Source organism: Patiria miniata, unplaced genomic scaffold, assembly GCF_015706575.1.
Source record: "Patiria miniata isolate m_02_andy unplaced genomic scaffold, ASM1570657v1 HiC_scaffold_10, whole genome shotgun sequence".
In the NCBI taxonomy this organism is placed as follows: domain Eukaryota; kingdom Metazoa; phylum Echinodermata; class Asteroidea; order Valvatida; family Asterinidae; genus Patiria; species Patiria miniata.
In genome coordinates, this window is record NW_024037048.1 from 5,131,917 (window position 1) to 5,153,753 (window position 21,837).

Consider the following 21,837-nt stretch of genomic DNA (forward strand, 5'->3'; position numbering starts at 1 on the left):
GGGCTGGCGCTTGGCTAAAAAAAATCTGGGTCTTTTATTCAACCGATTTTAATTTGGCTTACGCATATTATTCACCTATGTTGAAGAGGAAGTTGTGAAATGAGGAAGTTGTGAAATGAGGAAGTTTTCTTACCCAGAAAAGTCAGGAGTAATTTAAAAAATAACGAAAATGAACTGCCAAAAAAAGTATGTTTCTTAGCACAGATAAGTTTATGCAGTTCACAAATTTGAAGTTATGAAAGTGAGAAGCCTGCTCACATGATCCAACAAATCCAGAGTCTCACAGCATGAACTGAAATATATCGCTTTATATTGCCGTCTCACCGATTAATTATCAAAAAGCTTACTTGGATAAAGATCTTACTGGTACTAAACAGCCAGTGAAAGGATTCCGTCTGGCTTGCTGTCATTTAGAAGAAATCAAGAAATGAAGGTGATTTCCAACGATCAGTCAATTGACTGATTTTTGTCGAATAAAAGGTTAGAAAAACGGAATCTTGCTTTGCGATCAAAAGGTTGTGCATGGGTTTTTGAAGTTTTTTTTTAAAAGTGTATTATCCAACAGATTAGGTTTTGAACATTCTCAGGATTTTGAGTGGTGTTATTTATTGGAAACGAACACAATTTATGAACAGCAAATGTGATGCGATCAAGTTATATGAGTCGTTTGTCGACCCTGGTCAAAAACATTTTTATTACAGATTTGAAAAAGAACACAATCTCAGCATTACTGATGTGAAAACCGCATGCTGATACCATCTATGGTTTAAATATTATGAAAGTCAGAACACCAAGAGATGTGATGAAGTGATGTGATGAAGTGGCCCTATTTTGGCCTGAATCTCCAAATAAAAATTCCTGACAAACGACTCATGTAGCTTGATCGCATCACAAATGATCCTAGATAATCCTTTAAATCTTGTCCTCTTTTTCTCTGTCTACAGAGGGCATCAGTCATGTATGCCAACAACATGCATGTCTTCCCCGACGGCAGCTGTCTGGTCACCAAGCACCACCGCAACCTGACCCTCCTGCATGCCGTCAACGAGTACAACAAATCCAAGATGGTCATGCCCGAGGAGCTGGTGCTGCTCTTGACCATTGAGATCCTGCACGTGGTGGAGCAGGTCCACGCCTGCGGGATCATCCATGCGGACATCAAGCCTGATAACTTCCTGCTCATTCTGTGAGTCCTAGTCAGGCAATTACCTGTTAGTCCTTGTACCGTCCCATAACGCCCAGTAGTGAATTTGTTTTGGAATAAATACCAGCATGTCCTTGTACTAATGGGTTAATATATGACTTTTTGACTGGATCCTACAAAATAATTATACATTATATGATATTGGCTGACTTTGAGTGGCATACAAGAATCCATTGCACAAGCTATAACAGTACTGCATTAATTCAAATAAGGGTCGAACCAGCCAACCGATCCCGTTAGCTCGGTGGTCAAGTGGTAACTAAAGACATCTGCACTAGAAAGCAGGAGGTCGTGGGTTCGAGTCCCACCCGAGTGATTTTTTCCAACTTTCACTCGGGAGGTAACACACTTTGAGTATAAAGTGTTTATACGTCGGTGAAGGGCAAAACCTAATTTGATTTACATCACCCTGACGCAAAATTTCATCTAATGAATAGTACTGCATTAGTCGAAGACGAGTGCAATATTGTTATACCTGGATATATATTAAGTCATGTCAAGTGAAGTAATCTTTATTATATCCCACTGGGGTAATTTAAAACGGTCGCATAATTTAAAAACTATAATAACGTAATAAATACCTTTCATAAGGCCAAAAAAAAAAATAAGTCGGTCTCTGGTCAGCGCGCGCGTCGATTTTAATCATGCGCGTCGATCTTTTTTTTTTTCAAAAATTTTCCGCGGTAGCTTCAACAGCGCCCTCTATTTCCGCACCTCCTCATTTTTTTTTACCAAAGAGCACCAAGGAATGGGAAATTGCACCAAGGCAAATGATCGAAAGCACCAAGGCAAATTATGGAGGACACCAATGTACATGAGGACACCAAAAAAGCAAAATAGTACCCACCTTGTCTGTACAATCAGAGCTTGAAGAAAAAAAAAAAAAGCAAAAAAAAAAAAAAAAGCTGCGTGGCCGCGTCAATTCCGGAACTTTGGTCTGACCAGAGACCGAGTATTTTTTTTTTTGGCCTAACCTAACTTAAAACGCTCACATATTTATATAATGTGATTGTTTAAATTGACTGAAAATAATTACACGGTGTATAATATTGGATGACTTTGAGGGGGATACAAGAATATGTTGCATAAGCTACAACAATATTCCATCAGTCAAAGACGAAGTCAATATTGTATAACGATACATCACTCGCGCACAGTTGCTATTATTCGTGGATTCAGTGTGTGGCATCACGTAGTTGCAATCGGCTGAATGAGAGCGTGTTCCGGAGACTGATTTCTGGCGCAATTCAAAATACGACTCGCCAACTTTTGAATTAAAATTGAGATCCTGGAATATTTTTTTTTAGAATATGCAGCATTGCCATAGCTAAAACTTCATCAGGATAAATTGTTTAGCACCTGTCTTTACATTTTGAACACTTTTGTAATTGTCGCTTCAAACGAAACAAATGCACAAATGACAACGATCTACCAGTACTCTACCTTTTCAAAACGTCTGTTTCTGCCATCTTAAAACTGTAGAAATTAATGGGGATAAATGAACAAGTGTTTCGTTTCTGTAACAGGGATGATGATGGTGATGATGATGACACTGACGACAACCCAAGCGGCCCGGTCATGACCAACACCAAGCACGTGAAACTTGTCGATTTTGGCCGCAGCATCGATATGCGATTGTTCCCGCAGGGCACCACCTTCATGGCTACATGCGACACGGACGGCTTCATGTGCCCTGAGATGCAGACGGGCAAACCGTGGACATATCAGGTGATTTACTTATCAATGACATGGACATTGCTTTGCTTTCTATCTGTAAAACTAGGCTTGTGCGGTGTTGAATTTGGAGAGTCCACTGTATACCGTCACAAACATATTGCAGTATTTGGTATGATCGGGTACTTTTCTGGGTGGACTCAGGGGTGTGAAATCTCAGCTTTAAAGCTGATTTCAGCTTTTTTTGTTTTGGATTTCAGCTTTTTTTGCCTCACTTGCTGTGTACAAAAGTATTGGAAATTTCCAAAGTTCAGCTTTTTTACACTTTTTTTCCAGCTGTTTTCAGCTATTTTTATCAGTAGTCACTCACACCCCTGTGGACTGTAATGTTATCAATGAGCAGGGTAATTTTGTAGCGCTTTGAGCACCAATATACTGGTGGATATACGCACTTTAAAAATACACATTATCATTATTATTATCCAAATTCAATAAGGCACATTGTGTTAGGGAAACTGCAAAGAGACAGCATGGGCAGAACTTGAAAGGCCTTGCTGGATGACTATTAAGCACAATTTTTACCTTATCAAGATACCGACGCCGATGGCACTTATCGAACACCAAACCTTTGGTCAATTTTTGGGGACAGACCGACAGACAGACCAACTGACCGCCAAGTGACATGTAGAAGCTTCTGCCAGAGTAGCCTTGGTCAATGCTCTCGTTGTTATTCGTCCTGTACGCGGTCAATCGTCGGCATATATCCTCACGCGCTATGCACATGCATGTAAAAATACAGCGCGAACAGCGACCTCATGCGGCCACTATTTTTGTATGCAAATCAGTTGGGGACGATCGAGAGCCTTGGTTCAATCGTCCATGTGAGGTTTTGGGGGTGGTGCTCATTATGTTAATAGCCTTAGCTGACCTTAAATGTCATTTTCTTATTGGTCGATCGTTGCGTGGAAACTTGCATAGTGAAACGTGGCACCGTACATAATCCATACACGTACACGTTGTGTGTCTCTGCACACGGCACCAATGCACAAAAACTGTGGTTCCTGTCACGTCCGCAAAAGGCGAATAGCTGCAAATAATTTGATGACGTCCGGATTTAACAAGGTGTGATTGGACACTCCACATATAAGCCCTGCCTACACTTATCTGTATTCGCATACGAGGTCGTGCGCTAGAAATCCAGCGCAAAATAAAGAAAAACATAAGCTTTTGCCGACGATTGAACCAAGGCTCTCGATCGTCCATAAAATTTGCATAAAAAAATAGTGGCCGCGTGAGGTCGCTGTTCGCGCTGTATTTTTACATGCATGTGCATAGCGCGTGAGGATATATGCCGACGATTGACCGCATACGGGACGAATAACGACGAGAGCATTGACCAAGGCTACTGTCAGAGCTGAAAAATTGGTTAAATTGGTCGATCTTTTTCCCTTCCAAAAGTCAATCTATTCTTGGTTTCCATTTTTTTTTCTAGTGGGACATTCTACGAATTTAGGGTCCGAAGCGTAATGCTTTCCTGCCCCTGGTACCTTGGTACTTTGTTATTTGCCTTTCAAGTATCATTAAGAATGACTTCTAACAGTTTACATGTACTTGTTGGGTAAGGTAGTTTTCTGTTTATAATCACGCTTGGATGACGACTGCATTAAGGACCCCAGATGAATAAAATGACCCTCTATTCAAGCCAGGGACGTCATCTTGTTCCGGCTCACGCTTGTTTGAATGTGGTTGTCATAGTTACTTCCATGGCAACCTCAGTTTCGTTTAGTCGGCATTCCAGGGACAACCGACCCTTGTCTAAATAATGGGAAGAAGATATCAATTGATCCTGTTGAGCCTTTCAAAAACACTATCAAGCCGTCCCTCGTTTTTTAATGAATTGCCTTGTCGTTTTTCATTTGGCCCCCAGACTGACTTATTCGGCGTGGCAGCGACGGTGCACTGCCTGATGTTTGGATCTTACATGAATATATACGAGGAGAAGGGACGCTGGAAACATACTTCCAATGTCAAGAGGTAAACTGATCAGCTTTCATCTGATTTTTGTGTCGCCTAAACAAAGTTTTTGGGGACACTTTCTAGTCGAAAATTCTGTTTCCCTGTATGTTAAAGTTCTGGTTAAGTTTTTGAAAAAAGAGGTGTAACTTCTACATGCTTTCATGGATTTTGAGGAAACTTGGATGCAGTGACTCTTGGGTGGGAAGACACAATTCTTCATCGGATTACTGAGGTCAAAGGTCATGTCGGGTTCATTAGAGGTCATTGTTCAAATAAACTTCAAATGTTTCTTTGTCTACAGAATTTGATGGATTTTTATATAACTTGGATGGCCGGAGTGATCCTTGGGTGGGGGTTCATGACACCTCTTCCGAAACTGAAGGTCAATGATCATCGATGGGTCAATTGAGGTCAATATTTACAAATGCACAGAATTTGACTCTTTCTAAGAACACAGAACATAGAGGGATCTACTGCGCGGAAAAAAGGCGACATGTGCGATCCGCGGATCACTTATAAGACTGAGATTATATGGCTGCGCATTTTCAAATAATTAAATATTTGATTATTCGTACTTGGATTTAATAGAATATTCAAATATATTCGAAATGCACCAGCCACCTTTTACGTGTGCCAGCCTAAACTGCGTGCAAAGGTAGGAAATTGCACGTGATAGTCAGGCGCACGCCCTTGTAGAAATCTGCATGCATCAATTTGGAATTAAATAATGCACGGATCGGGATTAGCATGAGCAACGAGTTACATAAAGAACATCATGTTTATTTTTGATGAAGCTTTTTTTTTTTTTCTTTCCTTACCCTCCAAAGGGGCATTTATTATTATTTTTTTTACATTCACACAAAAACAAAATATAAATGAAATTGTACCATAATTTTATCAATCTACACAATACTTTCAAGAATTTGCAATTTAGATAAAAAGTTATACACAGTATTATTTCCAAAAGCTATCTTTTTTTCCACTTTGTAATTAAATCTGACTTAATCCTCAAACTTCCTTTCCAAAAAATTCCTCCAAATGATCGGGATGGCAGAAATTATACCTCTCCAGTGCCAAAAAAAAATATTATTTTGGATCCCTCTTTGTACCCAAGTTCCAAAAGGAATCATTTTACCATTGCAGAAAAAAAGATCGCTAACTATCTTAATTCCTTTATCCGACAGATGCTTATAAAAGTAAGGCCTCTTATCAATACATATATGCTGATTATTTCAAATACACTGAGATGCAACTTCTATTTTGTCGGGTTGAACCAAGTCAAAATATGCATTAAGCACATCCTTATAAAATACGACTTCACCTGCTTACATTACAATAAAAAAGCAACTGTCCTCCATAGGGAGCTGTAAATTCATTAAAGAATATTTTCCAAGCTGCTTGATTCTCTTTGCTTTTGATGAAGCTGACTAACTGTAGTTAGCATTTTTTTTAAAGATGCTTACTACTATTAGGCCAACAAAAAAAATAAGTCGGTCTCTGGTCAGCGCCTGCGTCGATTTTAATCATGCGCGTCGATCTTTTGTTTTCAAAAATGTTCCGCGGTAGCTCCAACAGCGCCCTCTATTTCCGCACCTCAATTTATTTTTACCAAAGAGCACCAAGGAATGGGAAATTGCACCAAGGCAAATGATCGAAAGCAAGAAGGCAAATTATGGAGGACACCAATGTACATGAGGACACCAAAAAAGCAAAATAGTACCCCACCTTGTCTGTACAATCCAAGCTTGAAGGAAAAAAAAAAAAAAAAGCAAAAAAAAAAAAAAAAAAGCCGCGTGGCCGCGTCAATTCCAAAACTTTGGTCTGACCAGAGACCGAATATTTTTTTTTTTTTGCCTTACTAAGTGAAGATAAAAAAAAATGGCATCACGCACCATAACTCTTCATCTTCTCGAATTGGAACAATTTTATCCGGATAATTTGGTGAATGATTGAATATTCAAATATTGGGTGTAGTCGGCACAGTCCTCTGAGACTGAAGAGCTCATTTGCTTCGCCGCTGTCAAGCGGAAAGATGTCTTAAAGGGGCAGGTTCGTCTGCAGACTCTGTGCTATAACAATTCCTTACGAGCACCGTGCTCCAAGAGCTGAGCTTCTGTCCCCTTTAACGTTTGCTGTAATGCCTCCATACGTCACGGTGCATCTAACCAGGCCAATGATTTAATGCAGTTTGTCATACGTTGGGGCCCCTCTCTTTTTGATATCCTGTTTTACGGACTGCCGTCATACGAGTCTTGAGCCAAAAAAAAGAAATCCACAGGGTTACAAAACAAGTTTTTCTATATTTAATCTGATTTGAGTTTTTGTTTGTTTTGTTCTTTCATCTGAGCTCTGCTTGTTTTTTCCTGGTTGCGATATGATCTGGACGTTTTGATTGATTCATTTTATTGAACAGAGTTGCTTAAGACTTCAATATGCTCTGTATCACTTCTCAGCTATTTTGACCTTATCGGAAGTTGGTAATAGATTATGATCTGTGAATGAATCAAAATATCAATTTTATTTTTGGCTGTATCCGTGAACAAAACAATTGTTGTTGTTTGTCCTGTGTAAAGAAAGACGACACTTGGGTGCACAGTACACTGTACAGGGTGAGTAAAAAAAAAAGAAACCCAAATGTAGGGACTGTTTTAGTGAAGTTCTGCATGTTGCACTTTCAAAATCTAGGATATGAAAGCCCAATTCATAAGCTTTCTTTTAGTACAAGAATCATTCGAATCACTCCTGTACTTTTCAAGTCACAGAACACAACCACCGTTTTAAAGTTCTATCCACAGATCACAAAAAAGGTGTGTGTTCTTTCAGCAAAATGAAAACAATTCACACACATCCCGATATGTTTTCGTTTTGCTGAAAGAACACACACCTTTTTTTGTGATCCGTGGACAGAACTTTAAAACGGTGGCTGTGTTTAAAATTCCGTAACTTGAAAAGTACATGAGTGATTTGAATGATTCTTGTACTAAAAGAAAGCTAATGAATTGGGAATTGCAGAACTTTACTAAAACAATAGTCCCGACATTTGGGTTTGGTTTTTTTTTTTTACTCACCCCTATATTAACCTTTATAGGAAAAAAGGCCAAAAAAGCCTTTTGGAAATGATACCTTATTTTAAAGCGTTGCAAGGTAGAGGTGTGATTTAAATCCGGACTTTTTAATATTCGGTCTGAAATGCACTGTTTGGTTTTGATTTTGGAAACTGGATATTTGAAACCAACTTAAAAAAAAAAAAATAAGCCTTCCATTGTTTGTAACACAGGCGAAAGAAAACAACTGGAACATCCCCCAATTTGCTCCATGGTCTCTGATTGTACCTGCATTCACTTGCTTGTGGTCTTCTTGATATGTGAATAGCAGGCCCATTCAACTGATCAGAAATATCCCACCCATATTTTTTGTCTTCAACATTACAGCTCTGGGGTGTTTTTGTAAAGGCCCAGTGGTCACTGAATCCTGCAAACTATACCCAGTCATTGGGAGGGCATTGCATGTGGCACCTCACTTGTCACTTTTTGTTGGCATGACTGTGAGCTGGATGAAATCAGATAACTGTTATTCGGTTTGAAAAAAAAATATAGGATAACCGGATTTTGAAATCTCTGATTTCTCCCACCACTAACTGCAAATCATAGAAATTGTCTAAACACAGAAAATATTCGCTGAGGAAAATAGCGAACCAGTCAAAATACAACACTGTACACATTGCTTGCTTGCCTCTCACACTTCCTTGTGGAGACATCACTTTGTTCTCATGTACAAAATACAAGTGTTTCGAAAAATGATGCCTTGTGAAGACCCGGGTATAATACTGAACAAACGATTGTAAAGGTCTCCACAGGGCAATTTTTTAAGGTGAATAGGTCTCCACAAGGATTTCACAAAGTAGATATATGGATAATACTCAAAACCTAGGAATTTCCAAGCTTATCCATCGCAAATTAAAGTATTTTATGTCAGAGATATTTGGTAGGAATTTCAACCCAGGAAAGTAATTCTGGTTAAAATAGGAGCATTTTGAAAATAGCTTTTGACCCTCTCATTGGTACTCATCTGAGGTTTGCTTTACACATAATGTAACTGAGCAAATTGTTTTGATTTTTTTGCTTTGAAGCTTTTTGAATTTTTGTCGTGTTATCTTCCAATATTCTACTCGTGATATGAGCTGCAAGCTCAGATTTTGTTGGCCTGCAAAATGTTATTTACATGTACGAATAAATTTGATAAATTCCAAGCCATTTTTGACTAAGAGGCAGTCTTGGGATGTGAGATTCCCAGTCATAGAAACTGTCACACATCTTTGTCTGTTTGTTCCTGTGTGTAAATGTAGATGCTACAAGGCTAAATGGAAGCAGTTCTTTGACACCCTGCTGAACATCCCCAGCTGCGACACACTGCCGTCTCTTGTCGAACTGAGACGGGATCTGGAGGAGAGTCTGGCACAGACCAGTGCCAATCTAGACGCCAAGATCAACAAGCTTGCTTCCATGCTCTTCACAAAATAGGAATTCCCCACACCTCACCCTCCACCCCCACCCCTCCACCCCTACCCCACCCCTCCACCTCCCCTCCACCTCTCCCCCTCTGTAGATTGCAAATGTTGATCAACACTGAAACTCCTTAGTCTGAGGTCATTAGAAATCAGTAATCAGAATGACATACATGTACATATGTTACTTGAAACGTTTTAAAGGCTCAGGATTAGATCGTGGGTTCAGAGAAACTTGCACTAAACCAATATATTGGTTTAGTGCAAGCTTCTCTGAACAAACGATCCTCCAATGGGCAGTGGTGGCGACTTGCATCTCTTCCTCAAAAATATTGTGAAGAAAACACCAAGAAGTGTTGTTAGCCAATGGCCATGCACTTTCATGTACTTTGTGTGGGTTTTGTATATGTGCAAGTGGAAATGTCGACCCCAGTATATCGTTTAAGCTGCCTTTCCATATGCGTGATTTCCATCTGTTTAGTTTCAGTTGCACATTGGAAACTGGTAAGCCTAACTATGCAACAAACTGAAAAACCGAAAATGTGGCTTAAACAAATTTTACCATTTATTAGAAGCTAAAATTATTTAGAAGTTGCTGGACTCTCTCATTAGGTTGACTTGAAGTTGCTGGTCAGATTTGTAACTTTGTAAGAGATTAAGGCTGAATGTACGTTTTCATTGCATATTTTGGAGGATTTAGGACTGTTAGGGTTAAGGATCGCAGTAGATTTTTGTTAACATCTTGTTGACGCAGTGTAGGCATCCATTATAACTTTGCCAAGTAAAAATCATACAAAGTTGTTTACATGTACTCGTTTTTATTTATACTCACACGTTAACATTTAGTTTTGTCAATAAATTGTTTCCAAGACATACAGTATAGTTGGTTTTGAATGTAGATTTCACATTGTAGAAATTAAATTTACCTTGTGGGAGCTTTTAATTGTGCATTGACTAATTAATATGAACAAATGATGTAGTGAATTTCATGACAGTGATATTACAATTGGAACTGTAGATAGAGAACATGGAATGGACTATTAACTGTATCGGGTACCCGAGTGTCCTTTTGATGCATACAACTTCAGAGAATGATTGTAAACTATTGAAAATAGCAAACTACGACCAATCGTAGATGTACAGGGTGTATAAAAAGATAATGGATTAGTATGTTAAAATTATGATCACTGTCGGAGTGCGGTTGCATCTAACATGAAGGTTTATCAGCTGTTTTTCCCATCGCGGTACCTTACTTATCCATTCAGTCATGAATGACCAAGTGCCATCATTCCGATACAAACTGAAAACCTTTGCCAATTCGATCTTAATAGTGATGGAATGAGCTGTCCAAAAATACGCATCCCTGTAGGCCTCCCCTTCCAACAGGGGTACCAGTTTTCAGTGCTATTGCATAAATTCAGGTGTATTTTTTCATGTTTGGGAGAAACAAACTCAGGTAATTCATCCCTTCACAGGCCGGAAAAATAAATCATCACGAGTGATGCGCGCGCAGAGCAAAAAGAAAAAGATGTGCATGCAGTGCTCCGTGGCAATCACCATGCTACATGTGTGTAGCTCGATGCGCCAATGCCTGACTTTTAAGTTCAATATAGACATACATGTACATTGTAGATTCACTTGTGTAGTATTGCGATCGTTTTGGGCATGGGTGCCCACATTTTTCAGGCCTTGGGGCAAAAACCTAATGGCATCCCTGTTAAACAAAATCCAGTTAGCACTACAGTTCTTAAGTTTAACAAACTTTAATTTGCCATCATCTTCAACTTACCTTTTTGATACACCATTTACTTTAAACTGATTGGAAAACTTTGGTATGCTTGCATTAAATTATCTCATGAATGACCACCAGTTCTTTTCGTGTGTTTTGTGTGACATTAAGAAGTGGGTTGCATGCTCGTAAACCAAATTTGAGTGATTGTTTTAATCAAATGCTGGTAGAAAACTTATTGTTTGAAACTTAACATGAAAGTTGGTGTATACGTGCTTTTTGGGTGTGGCACCTTGAAAAATAGATTTTCAAATTGAATTGATAATTTTCTAGCATTACATTAGTTATGAGCTTTAATGAGACATTGCACGAACAAATCGGCCCACGACAAGTACTCAATTAATTTCAACTTTTGAATTAAGAGCGGGACGTTCCTAATTTGTTCTGCATATAGTGTGCGCAATTTCTGAACTGGAGCGCGCCATGCCTGCAAAAACAAGCAAACATATTTATTTGTTACAGGAACAGTATATTCCTTTGAATTCCGAAATTTTTCATAATTGAAATTTTGAAAAAGCACGTGTAGGCCTATACCAACTTTAACACTTAACTTCAAGCATAATCCCCCGGCCGTATCCGAGAGGCCATCGATATCTACGAGTACAACACAGTTCCACAAGGCATCGGCTGTCTCATCGTCAGCGACATCTGGCAACCGCTGCTTAGCAAGAAACTCAACCACTCTAAGGTCCATAGTCACGGTCTGGGTCTCCTTTTGCATCCTGCTCCTATTCCCTAGCTCCTGCATCTGTACATCTCAACGCTCTTGTGATTGCACGGAAGACCACCCGACTTCTGCATCCTACTACACCGCTCAAGTGATCATCATGCATCCCATCACCACCCCGCTCCATCTTAAGCCCTGCATCCCCCAGGCAGTCTCCTGAAGACGGACAGAGCATACTATCCAAAACGTGTTACAAAAGAACCACACACAGTAAAGAAGATTCTTACTTCTTCTTTTCTTCTTTTTATTGTAAAATAATATTTAAAAAAAAAATAAAAGTATCAGCATTCTTCAACAATGTCGAAGCAGAAAATGAATGTTGCTTTTCCAAACAAACAAAAAAGTTTTGTAAAGTTTTGTCTTCGGCAGTTTGGGAGATCCCGTCTGAAGGTGGGTCAGTCTTCATTCTGCTTGATGAACTTCAAATTCTATCATAATTGTTACGGGAATTGGTGCCTTACAGCGACATACTATGGCGGTTCAAAATTGGACATGTGCTTTTCTGCTGAACAGAATAGCAGAAAAGCAGATTGAACGTTTTGCTAAAATGCATGTTCTACTTTTCTGCTATTCTACTATCAGAAAAGCAGGTTTTACTTTTTACTTTTTCGCTTTTTGCTTTTTCGCTTTACTGCTACCAGTAAAGCCGATCGAACATTTTGAACACATCTATTTGTTCAACTTTTCTGCTTTCTGAGAAAGCAGATGGAACGGTTTTTTTTTTGTGGCCATGGTAGTTCGAAATCTTATTTTCTGCTTTACATGTACCGGAAAATCAGATTGGAAGTTTTGTCACGGTGGTTCAAAAGTGGCCATCTGCTTTTCTGCTAGCAGGAAAGCAGATCGAACGTTTTGTCACGTTGGTTCAAAAGTGGCCATCGGCTTTCCTGCTATAGTAGAAAAAGCAGATTGAATGTCATTGTCACCCGCAAAAGCGGACGGTTCCACATAAACCCTTGCGTGTCTGAATCTTTATCCAATCCACTTGCATTTTCATAAGGGCAACAGATCTGACGATTCACCTGTGGAGATGACTACTGGGATTCGCTGAGAAGTATCGGCTAACACAAAATAAGAAACCAAATTGGAAATAGGTCTCTTTGATTGAGGCCGACTTCTGCGTCCAACGCTTCTCCATGATACCAAATCAATTGCTGGCAACTACCTTCTCGGCTAGTCTTGGGGATGGGCGTCGAGAATTAAAATCCCCGCTTTAAAGTCTCGAAAAAATTGTTTAGGGTCATATAATAATGCCAGTGACTTATGAATATTAGAATAACAAGTATTCAAATGGATACCAGCCAACTCTAGGTGGAAAATAGTAATGGATATTCTTAATTTTTATCACCACGCCTGCACATGGCGTCTATATACCGCTACGTTTTTCTATGCTACAGTTATTTTGCAAAATTCAATATTTTTCTTACAGAAGGGACGTCAAAATGCCGCTTGGGTCCTGAGACTTGGAAAAAATGCCTTACTTGTGTTTTTTGTGTGTGTGCACATAGGCATTTCTTACTTCTGTTAAAAAGGTACTGGAGTAAATGCCTTCCTTTGACCACCTCTCTATCTGCCCTGGTCAATGCTTTACCCACAAGACATAATACCGATAAAGAGGGCTTTTTATCAACCATCTCGACATTCCCTATACGATGTTGCTGGTTTGAATAGGAATATTACTGCATGTCGTAGCCAAAGCGATATGTACCTATTGAACCGATTTATAAAGTAGTCCAAAAGTGTCAAAATAACAGACGAGGACGGTACTTCAAGGTACGGCTACGCACGTATTGAACGATTCGCGGATGATCGAGGTTTGTCCACACATAATCATGACGATGAAAGGAGGCGGTTTTACTTGGAATCATGCACTTTCGGTGGGTAAGTACGGAGCTTTGGAAGTGCCATCCCACTTGTTAAGATCCTGACATATTTTATCTCAGGGTAACGACACATGGCAGGCATGACGACATCCCAAAAGTCGGATGACGGCATCTTCAGATGATTCTTTGAGATGAGGATTGTGCACAATTTGTTTTATCAACTTTAATGATGCTATAGCCCCAATTTTCCCTTATCATCTTCTCACGAGTTATATATCGATGTTTTGGGCAAGGTGTAATCGATCTAGCCTATTTGCAACAATAAAATGTTTGCCTCTAAAAAGGGGTTGTGACATTAGGGACGCATTGCAATGTCTTCTTAATCTACCTTGTCCCCCGAAGGTATAATTTATGGCGACAAAATGTCTCTTTAAGGGTACATTATTTATTCTTATTAACGGGAGACCAAGTGCGCCCTCAGTTTCTGTACCTAAAAGTTTTGCAAGTGATTTGCATGTTGTCATTAAACACTTTGATTTGCATAATGTGACCTTTGTGCTTCCCGCGCAAGGGCAACAAGTCTTTTCTTGTGGGTTTCGAACAGAGAACACCAATACCATTTTTCTCTGTAAGTTCCCTCGATTTTGCAGGGAGCATGGCGCCGTCCTAATGTATTATTACTGTGTATGTGGGAGGGGAAGTTCCTTGAAACTCACAGTGAGTATTGTAGTAGTTTATATGTAATCTTTGGTCAGAGAAGTTGTGTTGTTTTCAGGATAAAGACGATTCGTTGCTGTGTTATAGCGTCACAGGCAGCCATGTGTCGAAATCTGACCTTCACATTATATTACTGTGCCATATTGTATTATTGTAATAGTACGTAGGCCTTCTAGTACTACTGAAATGTTATTTTGTTAATGAATAAACTGAAGTGCAGGAGATGTCGTCATTATAGTCATTGCTTTATTGGATATTTTGAATGCTCGTTCGCTTTAACCAGAAGACCTTTACAGGTGGAATTCCTCCTTCCTCCCCCCTTACTCGCGGCCATGCAGGTCTGGTCCGCTACATTATAAATGATCATTCTGAGGCTATACAGATCAAGCTGAGGTCGGGGATTCGAAGAAGCCTACTCTGCTGATGGCATGCCCCCACCCAAGGCTCATTATTTTCCATCAGGTCCTAATTTGCTTCCGTCGTCAACCCTTGACATTTCATTCCGCTACAAAAAAAAAGAAAAAAACAAACATTGTGTTCCTTGACTTGTCTAACCATCCTTAGCTTGAACGAAGGATGGTTGGGCTGCTAGCGTTGGACACGGTTGCATACCAATAGGAGTCGAGGAGTTGTTTGAATCAAAGGGTGAGCTTTTCCCCGGATAATTATTTCACACACACGTCAACTCCACTGTTTTACTAACCAGCTATAATCGCTTGTCTCTGATCTCATTCGGCAAATCATAGATAAGGTTCATACTGCATTTTCTTATAAAACTGATACTCAAGAGGTTATGTTACTAATGCAGAGTGAAACCCCCGGAAGCCTTTGAAGATACCATCGGAATACTGAATGAGTTTTGGTGCGAAATCCCAAAGGCATGAGCTCTATATGCTGCCTCGAGAAATACATATCATGTAGGCCCATATGTTTCCCCGACCACCTTAGACACTGAGAAAGTAATTACCCGGCCCATTCAATTTCAAACAAATGCTTCCCTATACATCAGCATTCAGTGGTCAAAATAGAATCTTTCTATTTCATTAGCACTTAGCAGTCTGTCGACGAACAAGTTCAATCAGTTTCGAATGGTCGTTGATTAAAGGGGTCATGACAATAATTTTTCTCAGGAACATATTTTGTGCATACAACTTTCTACTCTTCGTAAATGTATGAAAACTATGTGACATCCCTTTTTGGTTAATTTTATTCAAAGGTGCACTTCTTTAAACATTCAAAAAAAAAAATGTCCTTGCTTTTCCGGACAACAGGGGCCGCTGTTGCTGAGATGTCATTTTTAGGAAGACACTGTTCAGTATAGGGGTTTTCTGTTTAAATTGTGAATACAATATATATTTGCTCATAGAAAACATTTGTTAGAAAAGTTTGCTCATTGGCTTACTGCCATGTAACGAATCACCAAAGAAAAGAGCATTCATGACAGCAAAAGATCCACAATTCTGGCAACTTGTGGTGCCGAAATAGCTGTAACATTGAGGGTTCTGCATGAACTGACATCACACATTTGCTCATAAATATGCTAATTCGCATTAGCATAAAAACAAGAAGGCACCAAAATACCCTTGAAAATGACAAAACAAAAATTGAAAGTAAGATTAAATAGAACACAAACGCATATTTTCACGGTTTGCATAAAATAAATTACATTGCATGCCCCTTTTTGAGTTGTATTTCATTGGTTGGCCAACATTTTCCAAATTCAAATCTGTAACTACATGTATATGGTATTTGGGCTACTCAGAGATTCGTATTTTCCGATATAGGCCTATGTTATATAAGATTTCTTACATGGGAAACTTTATACTGCATGGAACATTGGATAAAAAAAGTACGTCAAAGCACTTTTGTATTTAAATGTAACAGTCACAAGACACCATACACGCGAGGTGCCATTGGAGATTATATAGATAGAAGCTGATTTATCATTCAGGCCTACGCGTGAGTCCCACGTGTAGCAGACAGTCCCGACATATGTCTTCATATTCTGAAACAGATGTAAACATTCATGACGAGATAACAAAGCAAAAGGAAGAATTTCAATTGAGACAAACAAACGAAATGAAATGAGTAAGTTGAAAAACAAAGAAACACAAACCATTTATTATAAAAACCAAAGGTTAACTTACTCGACTAATTTAAAATTTTAATTGAACGTGTAAAGGTTGAAAGTGATAACTCATTTACGAAGTAACAGCTACAAAATCCTTCCCGCTTCGAGGAGTCTTGATTTGACTGGCCCAACTGCAAATAGATGGTAGAAATTTCAATTTGGAAATATTAAAGTGAAATATTCCTATAGGCCCTACTCAGAATAGAATAAAACGAACCTGAACGATACAAACGAAATCATGTGTGTATCAGTTTGATCTTAATTCGAAAATCTAAAATTCGTGAATTTGAAAGCTTGAAAACGAACTAAATTTTGATGAATTTGGGCTGGAAAACCATGATAGGCCTATTAAAGGGAATATACAACATTTTCAAACATCTAAAAAAAAATATGCCAACTTATTATGAAATTCCTTACTGGACTGTTAGTGAATGACAGTCTAAAGCATTCATTTTCAAGAACAGTGGTATTTTTGTATAAATTTCCAACAGTGGTCGGCCAACTAGCCTTGGAAATAAAACTGGCTTTTTTTCAAACACTGCCCCCAATTAACAATATTTAGTTAGTCCACATTTTGTTTGCAATTGATAACACACCTACGGTACAAACCAGCTAGACTGGTTCCCTGACCTTACAATTTACCCACGGCTGTAAATTGCTCCGTTTCATCTTAAATGGGGTCAGGAAGCCAGACTAAAGGAACATGATTTGTGTTTCTTTGTTTTTCCAGCATCTACGACCACAAAACAAGTCAGTGTATCAATATTTCCTTCATGTAAGAAATACTAATCCCCCAATCCATCCATTCCTGAAAAGTACAGCAAAAGCAAATGTTATGAAATTCCCTTTAACTCATTCAACGCTCGTGCATTCATTTTCGAAGGGGAGTGAGAAATATAGTGTGCAACACCACAGAACATACAGCATCTTGGAGTCCATAACTATTTCACTGGTTGGAAAAAAATCAGTCTGTGTTTGCAGTGGAAAGCGAACCTCAATACGATCGAGACAAATTACGGAGTACAATGTTGAATGAACGAATATTCAACGAAGATGATTGACCGTAAATGTGGCGGGGTTTACGGCCTTCGCTCGATGCACCTACGTTTGCCCCACACCTCTCCGTCCCCACTCAGAATTAATGTGCCGAAGAAACATAAGAATCGCGGGCAGTCACCTTTATGAAGTTCCTTATTATCGATTCCTGCCGAGGTGAAACTATATGTCTAGGCCAATTATAGAATGAAAAAAGAAAAGAAATAAAAAACACCCCCAGACAGGAATGTACTATTTATTTGATTACCCTTCAATTCACTTTTTCTTTAAATTATGCTGAATTCTAAGTAGTCAAAAGAGACCGTTCTTTCGAGCCTTTTCGGCACGGAAAATTGCGCGAATGGGCCCCAGGGGGGGGAAATGGATTCTAGATGCTCTGTGGTGCGATCTGAGGCAATTTCTGACCACTTTAAGCAATTCTGTGTTTAACAAAAGATTTTAAGCATCATTTCCTAGTTTGGAGTCATTGAATAAGTTATTCTGAGCTATAAAATCACATGTAGGCTACAATTTTGTATTTGAATATACTCGGGGAGGGGGGGGGGGGGGGCACGACATGTGCCCCCGTCCCCGACCGATCGACGCCCATGGTTGACACCGTGCTTCAGAACGACAGACTTATACAATGTAATGTATGCCTACATGCTGTACAGCGTCAGTTACTTAGTGAAATCGAAAATTCTGAGAGAGACCCTGAAACGTTTTAGACACTTTTCTCCGCGTGTGGAAAGAGGAAAAGGTATAGACAATCCTCGATTTACGCCATAAACAAACGTGGGTGTGTGGGTGTTTTGGCGCACTGAACAAAGAGCGTCTCAACAACGACACAAATTCCAGGGTGCGGTAATTTTGTATAGGACCCCGAATTGTTCGTATAGGCCCCGAATTGTTCGTATAGGCCCTATAGGCACAGGGCCTACCGTGCCTATTGGATAATCCGGGCCTGCTCAGATAAGGTGATAGATCAGAGGAGGACACAAATCAAATGCCTTGTGTGGGAGGATCGACCCCCAAATGTTGGACGCCCTAGACCCGGCCCGGAAGGCCCGTGCGTTCATCCCGGCTACTGGTCCGAAGATACAGAGTGTCCACTACCAATTTGACGTAATTTCACAATGCGGGGAATGGGTATCAAACGTGGATTATACTGTGTACACGGCATTCATGTTTGAACAGCGCCCCCAGAGTCAGTCGGCGTCAAGCTTTCCCCTTTTCGAGTTTTACTAGGCTGCCCCCCCCCCTTCCCCCACACACATCTTGACAAAGAAATCGACGGATCGTTCAATTGACACAATCACAACGACACGCTATATTCAGACTGAAGCGCTTCGCGTGATCGCAACTCGTGATTGCAACAATCATTGGTGTAAAGTAAAAGTCATGAATATGCATCATTTTCGTCCTTGCCTTGATTGGCCGAGCTCTCCTTTGGCTGATATACGGCCGGGCGACATGCAAGTGATGCGCAGTCTAAGCGAGTAGGCTATAGGTACATCATCGGAACTCCTCTTGTCGACTCCTCAAAAGGCGATAAACCCTACCGAGTTCTCACCTGTTCTTTTTTTGCAACTGTACAATCTTCGTATTATTGTTTTACGGTTTTGTCATACACTTCCGATGTGTATTCCACCGCGTTAGTCTACCGGGGACTGTGATGACATAATTAATGCACACGGTTTTTTACCCCCAGAGATATGCAGTATATAAGGCACTGTGTGGACACATCCCGGTGCATTTTACTACACTGTCACGTCACGGACTGTCGGGACTTGGGACAGGTTGTTGCGCGCTATAGAACGTGCGAGACGTTTTCTACGTAGCTTCATCCTGCGTGTTCACGTCGAACGAGCAATCGTCTCACACGGTTAACACTTTATCTCCAGCCTGATACAGAACTCCAACAACTTGCACCAGCAGATTCATTTCGTGGTCTCATCGCTCCTCCTCTGTTATCCCACAATAATCATGAAGGTCTTACCGCGAGTGTTCACGTCGGCACCGTACCGTATATTCCTGACTTGTCTGTGCATCCTGCGGCTCCCTCCTGTCAGTGGGGATGACGGCATGTCGCCTGTCGTGCCCCTGCTGGCTGAAAACGACGATGACCAGATCCCAACCTGGGCACAGAGCAGTGTGGGTCCCACAGAGACCGAGTATGTGCCCTGCCCAAGAGGCTGCACGTGCAGCCCCCTCGACAAGGAGGCACTGCCGTCTTACGCGGTGGAATGTAGCGGCGAGGACATCACATCCATAGACCAAATGGAGCTCCCGGAAAAGACGGTGCATCTGTAAGTAGAATGCTCCCACTTTTTGATGTCGTATTTTTTTTTTAATCGTAAAATGTAAGAGGGCTGTAGTTCCTTGCGCATAGCCCTTGTATTATCTGTCTCAAGGGCTTATAATTTAGGAATCTGTCAAAAAAAATGTTTGCGAATTTCAATTAACAGTGCCGATTACCACCAGTCACATGCGATGCCGTCGTCATGACGTCACCTTTTGAAACTGACGTTGTGATACCCTGGCAGAATTTCTCTCAAAAACAAACTTGCTGGAATTTTGTTCAATGAAATTTTATATGTAAACAGCTATGCAGATTCCCATCAGTTTCACTTTCATTTGTGTTGTAAATTGTAAGTAAACTGACAGTCTCAATTAAAGGCGTATTTTAAAATCGGCATCTTGGCTGTTACAGTAGTTGTTTCCGTAGTCGAAATATGAAATTCCGTTCGCATTTCCACAATATTGTAGCAAGTGCGCAGTTTGTTAATGTACAGTTCAGCACTTAGACCAACAAGGAGGTCCTAGCTCTTTGGTTAGACCAGCAGATGTCCTGTGTTCCCACTTCAGGACATATTGAGGAGGCACATTATTTTTGCTTTTGCCTCAGCTGTTGACTCAGCTCAGCTTTAGCAACAACGGGATTTATTTATTCTTCTCTTATCATATGCCTCCGGCATGTAGTGGATGCTCCTGTGTTCACTCCCCGGCCACTTGTTTTCTCCACTGTTTGAAAGTTGCTACACTAGTTGAGTAGCACACGATTCTGTTCGACCACAGCAGAGCCCCCAATGTAATCGGTTGCAGTTTGGTAATCCCCAATGCATATTTGAATAACGCCTTTTCCCCCGGAGCACGGACAATGCTCCAAGTCTTAGGAGACATCATGATACATGTCAAGCATTCTCATGAGAGAGTAAGAAACTTCGTTATCGATTTCTTATTCCTAGACGGTACCGTCCAACATAGGTTGCTCATGTTTTATACGAGAGACGCAGTTTTTTTCACAGACAGCAAAGGAACTTGCGGTTCGTGCCCGTCATTACTAAGCCGTGAGCTCGAGTGTGGATTTTCCACGCTCCGAAGCCATGCACTTGAGAAAAAATACAGATGTCTACATTTTTATTTGACTCGTAAAATGTAAATGACCGGCCAGCGAGTGCCGTCTGAAGCTCTTTTTCCGGGGATAGCTGTCGATTCCGAGTCTGGTTGACGAGCGATTTGTTTTGCATGTCCTGGAACTTCATTAAATGCTTTCAGACATATTAAACTGGGGAGATCTTTTCTTAAAGAACAAGGGTTTAAATATTATGTGGGTGAGAAAGTTATAGCCTTCTCACCTAAGTAGGCCTATAGGGAAACTCTGTCTGTGCAAGTGGATGGAGCGGCATTTTGTCGTTGTTGCCGTTGTTGTCGTGTTTTCGTTATTGTTGTTGTTAATTGCTGTTGATGATGATGTTGTTGTTGTTGGTGCTGTAGTTGCTGTTGTTGTTAAGTTGTTGTTGTTGCTGCTCTTGATGATGATGTTGTTGTTGTTGTTGTTGTTTTGAAACATGAATCGCATGATCAGCTAAAGATGTTTAAAAGGTCGACATCACACGACATTGGCGTCTCGCTAAGATGTTCTACCCGGCCATCCAAAGACGATCGGAAAAGCTCGCCTGAAGTCATTGCTGTGCAATAGGATTTCTAGGTTCAGACATTGTTAACATGTTATCTGTTTCTCATCTAATTCACGTTTTCCCGATGTTAAGGGATGTTGGCAGGTTGTGGAAAGATATATTGCCCTAACGTTTTTGCACACATGCACAGTTTGCTCGAGACAGTTGCCTCTGCTCAAGGGTACAGACTTCAAAATCACTCGTTCCTTCGCATTCTACACACACTGAGCTACTTCTTCAAAGTTTACTCCGTGCCGC

General features: G+C 40.3%; 2 protein-coding genes across 2 annotated transcripts in view; both read left to right on the top strand.

Moving 5' to 3' along the window:
• The window catches only part of LOC119736026, a 37,320-nt gene extending 26,053 nt beyond the window's left edge, over positions 1–11,267 (top strand). The window contains exons 19-22 of the mRNA XM_038210017.1: positions 945–1,186; positions 2,731–2,932; positions 4,806–4,912; positions 9,240–11,267. Of these exons, the coding sequence (XP_038065945.1) occupies positions 945–1,186; positions 2,731–2,932; positions 4,806–4,912; positions 9,240–9,414 (726 nt within the window). The 3' untranslated portion in view covers positions 9,415–11,267. The remainder of the gene's footprint in view (positions 1–944; positions 1,187–2,730; positions 2,933–4,805; positions 4,913–9,239) is intronic.
• An 8,339-nt stretch (positions 11,268–19,606) lies between these two features.
• The window catches only part of LOC119740345 (follicle-stimulating hormone receptor-like), a 70,419-nt gene continuing 68,188 nt past the window's right edge, over positions 19,607–21,837 (top strand). The window contains exon 1 of the mRNA XM_038215617.1: positions 19,607–19,929. Within this exon, the coding sequence (XP_038071545.1) occupies positions 19,607–19,929 (323 nt within the window). The remainder of the gene's footprint in view (positions 19,930–21,837) is intronic.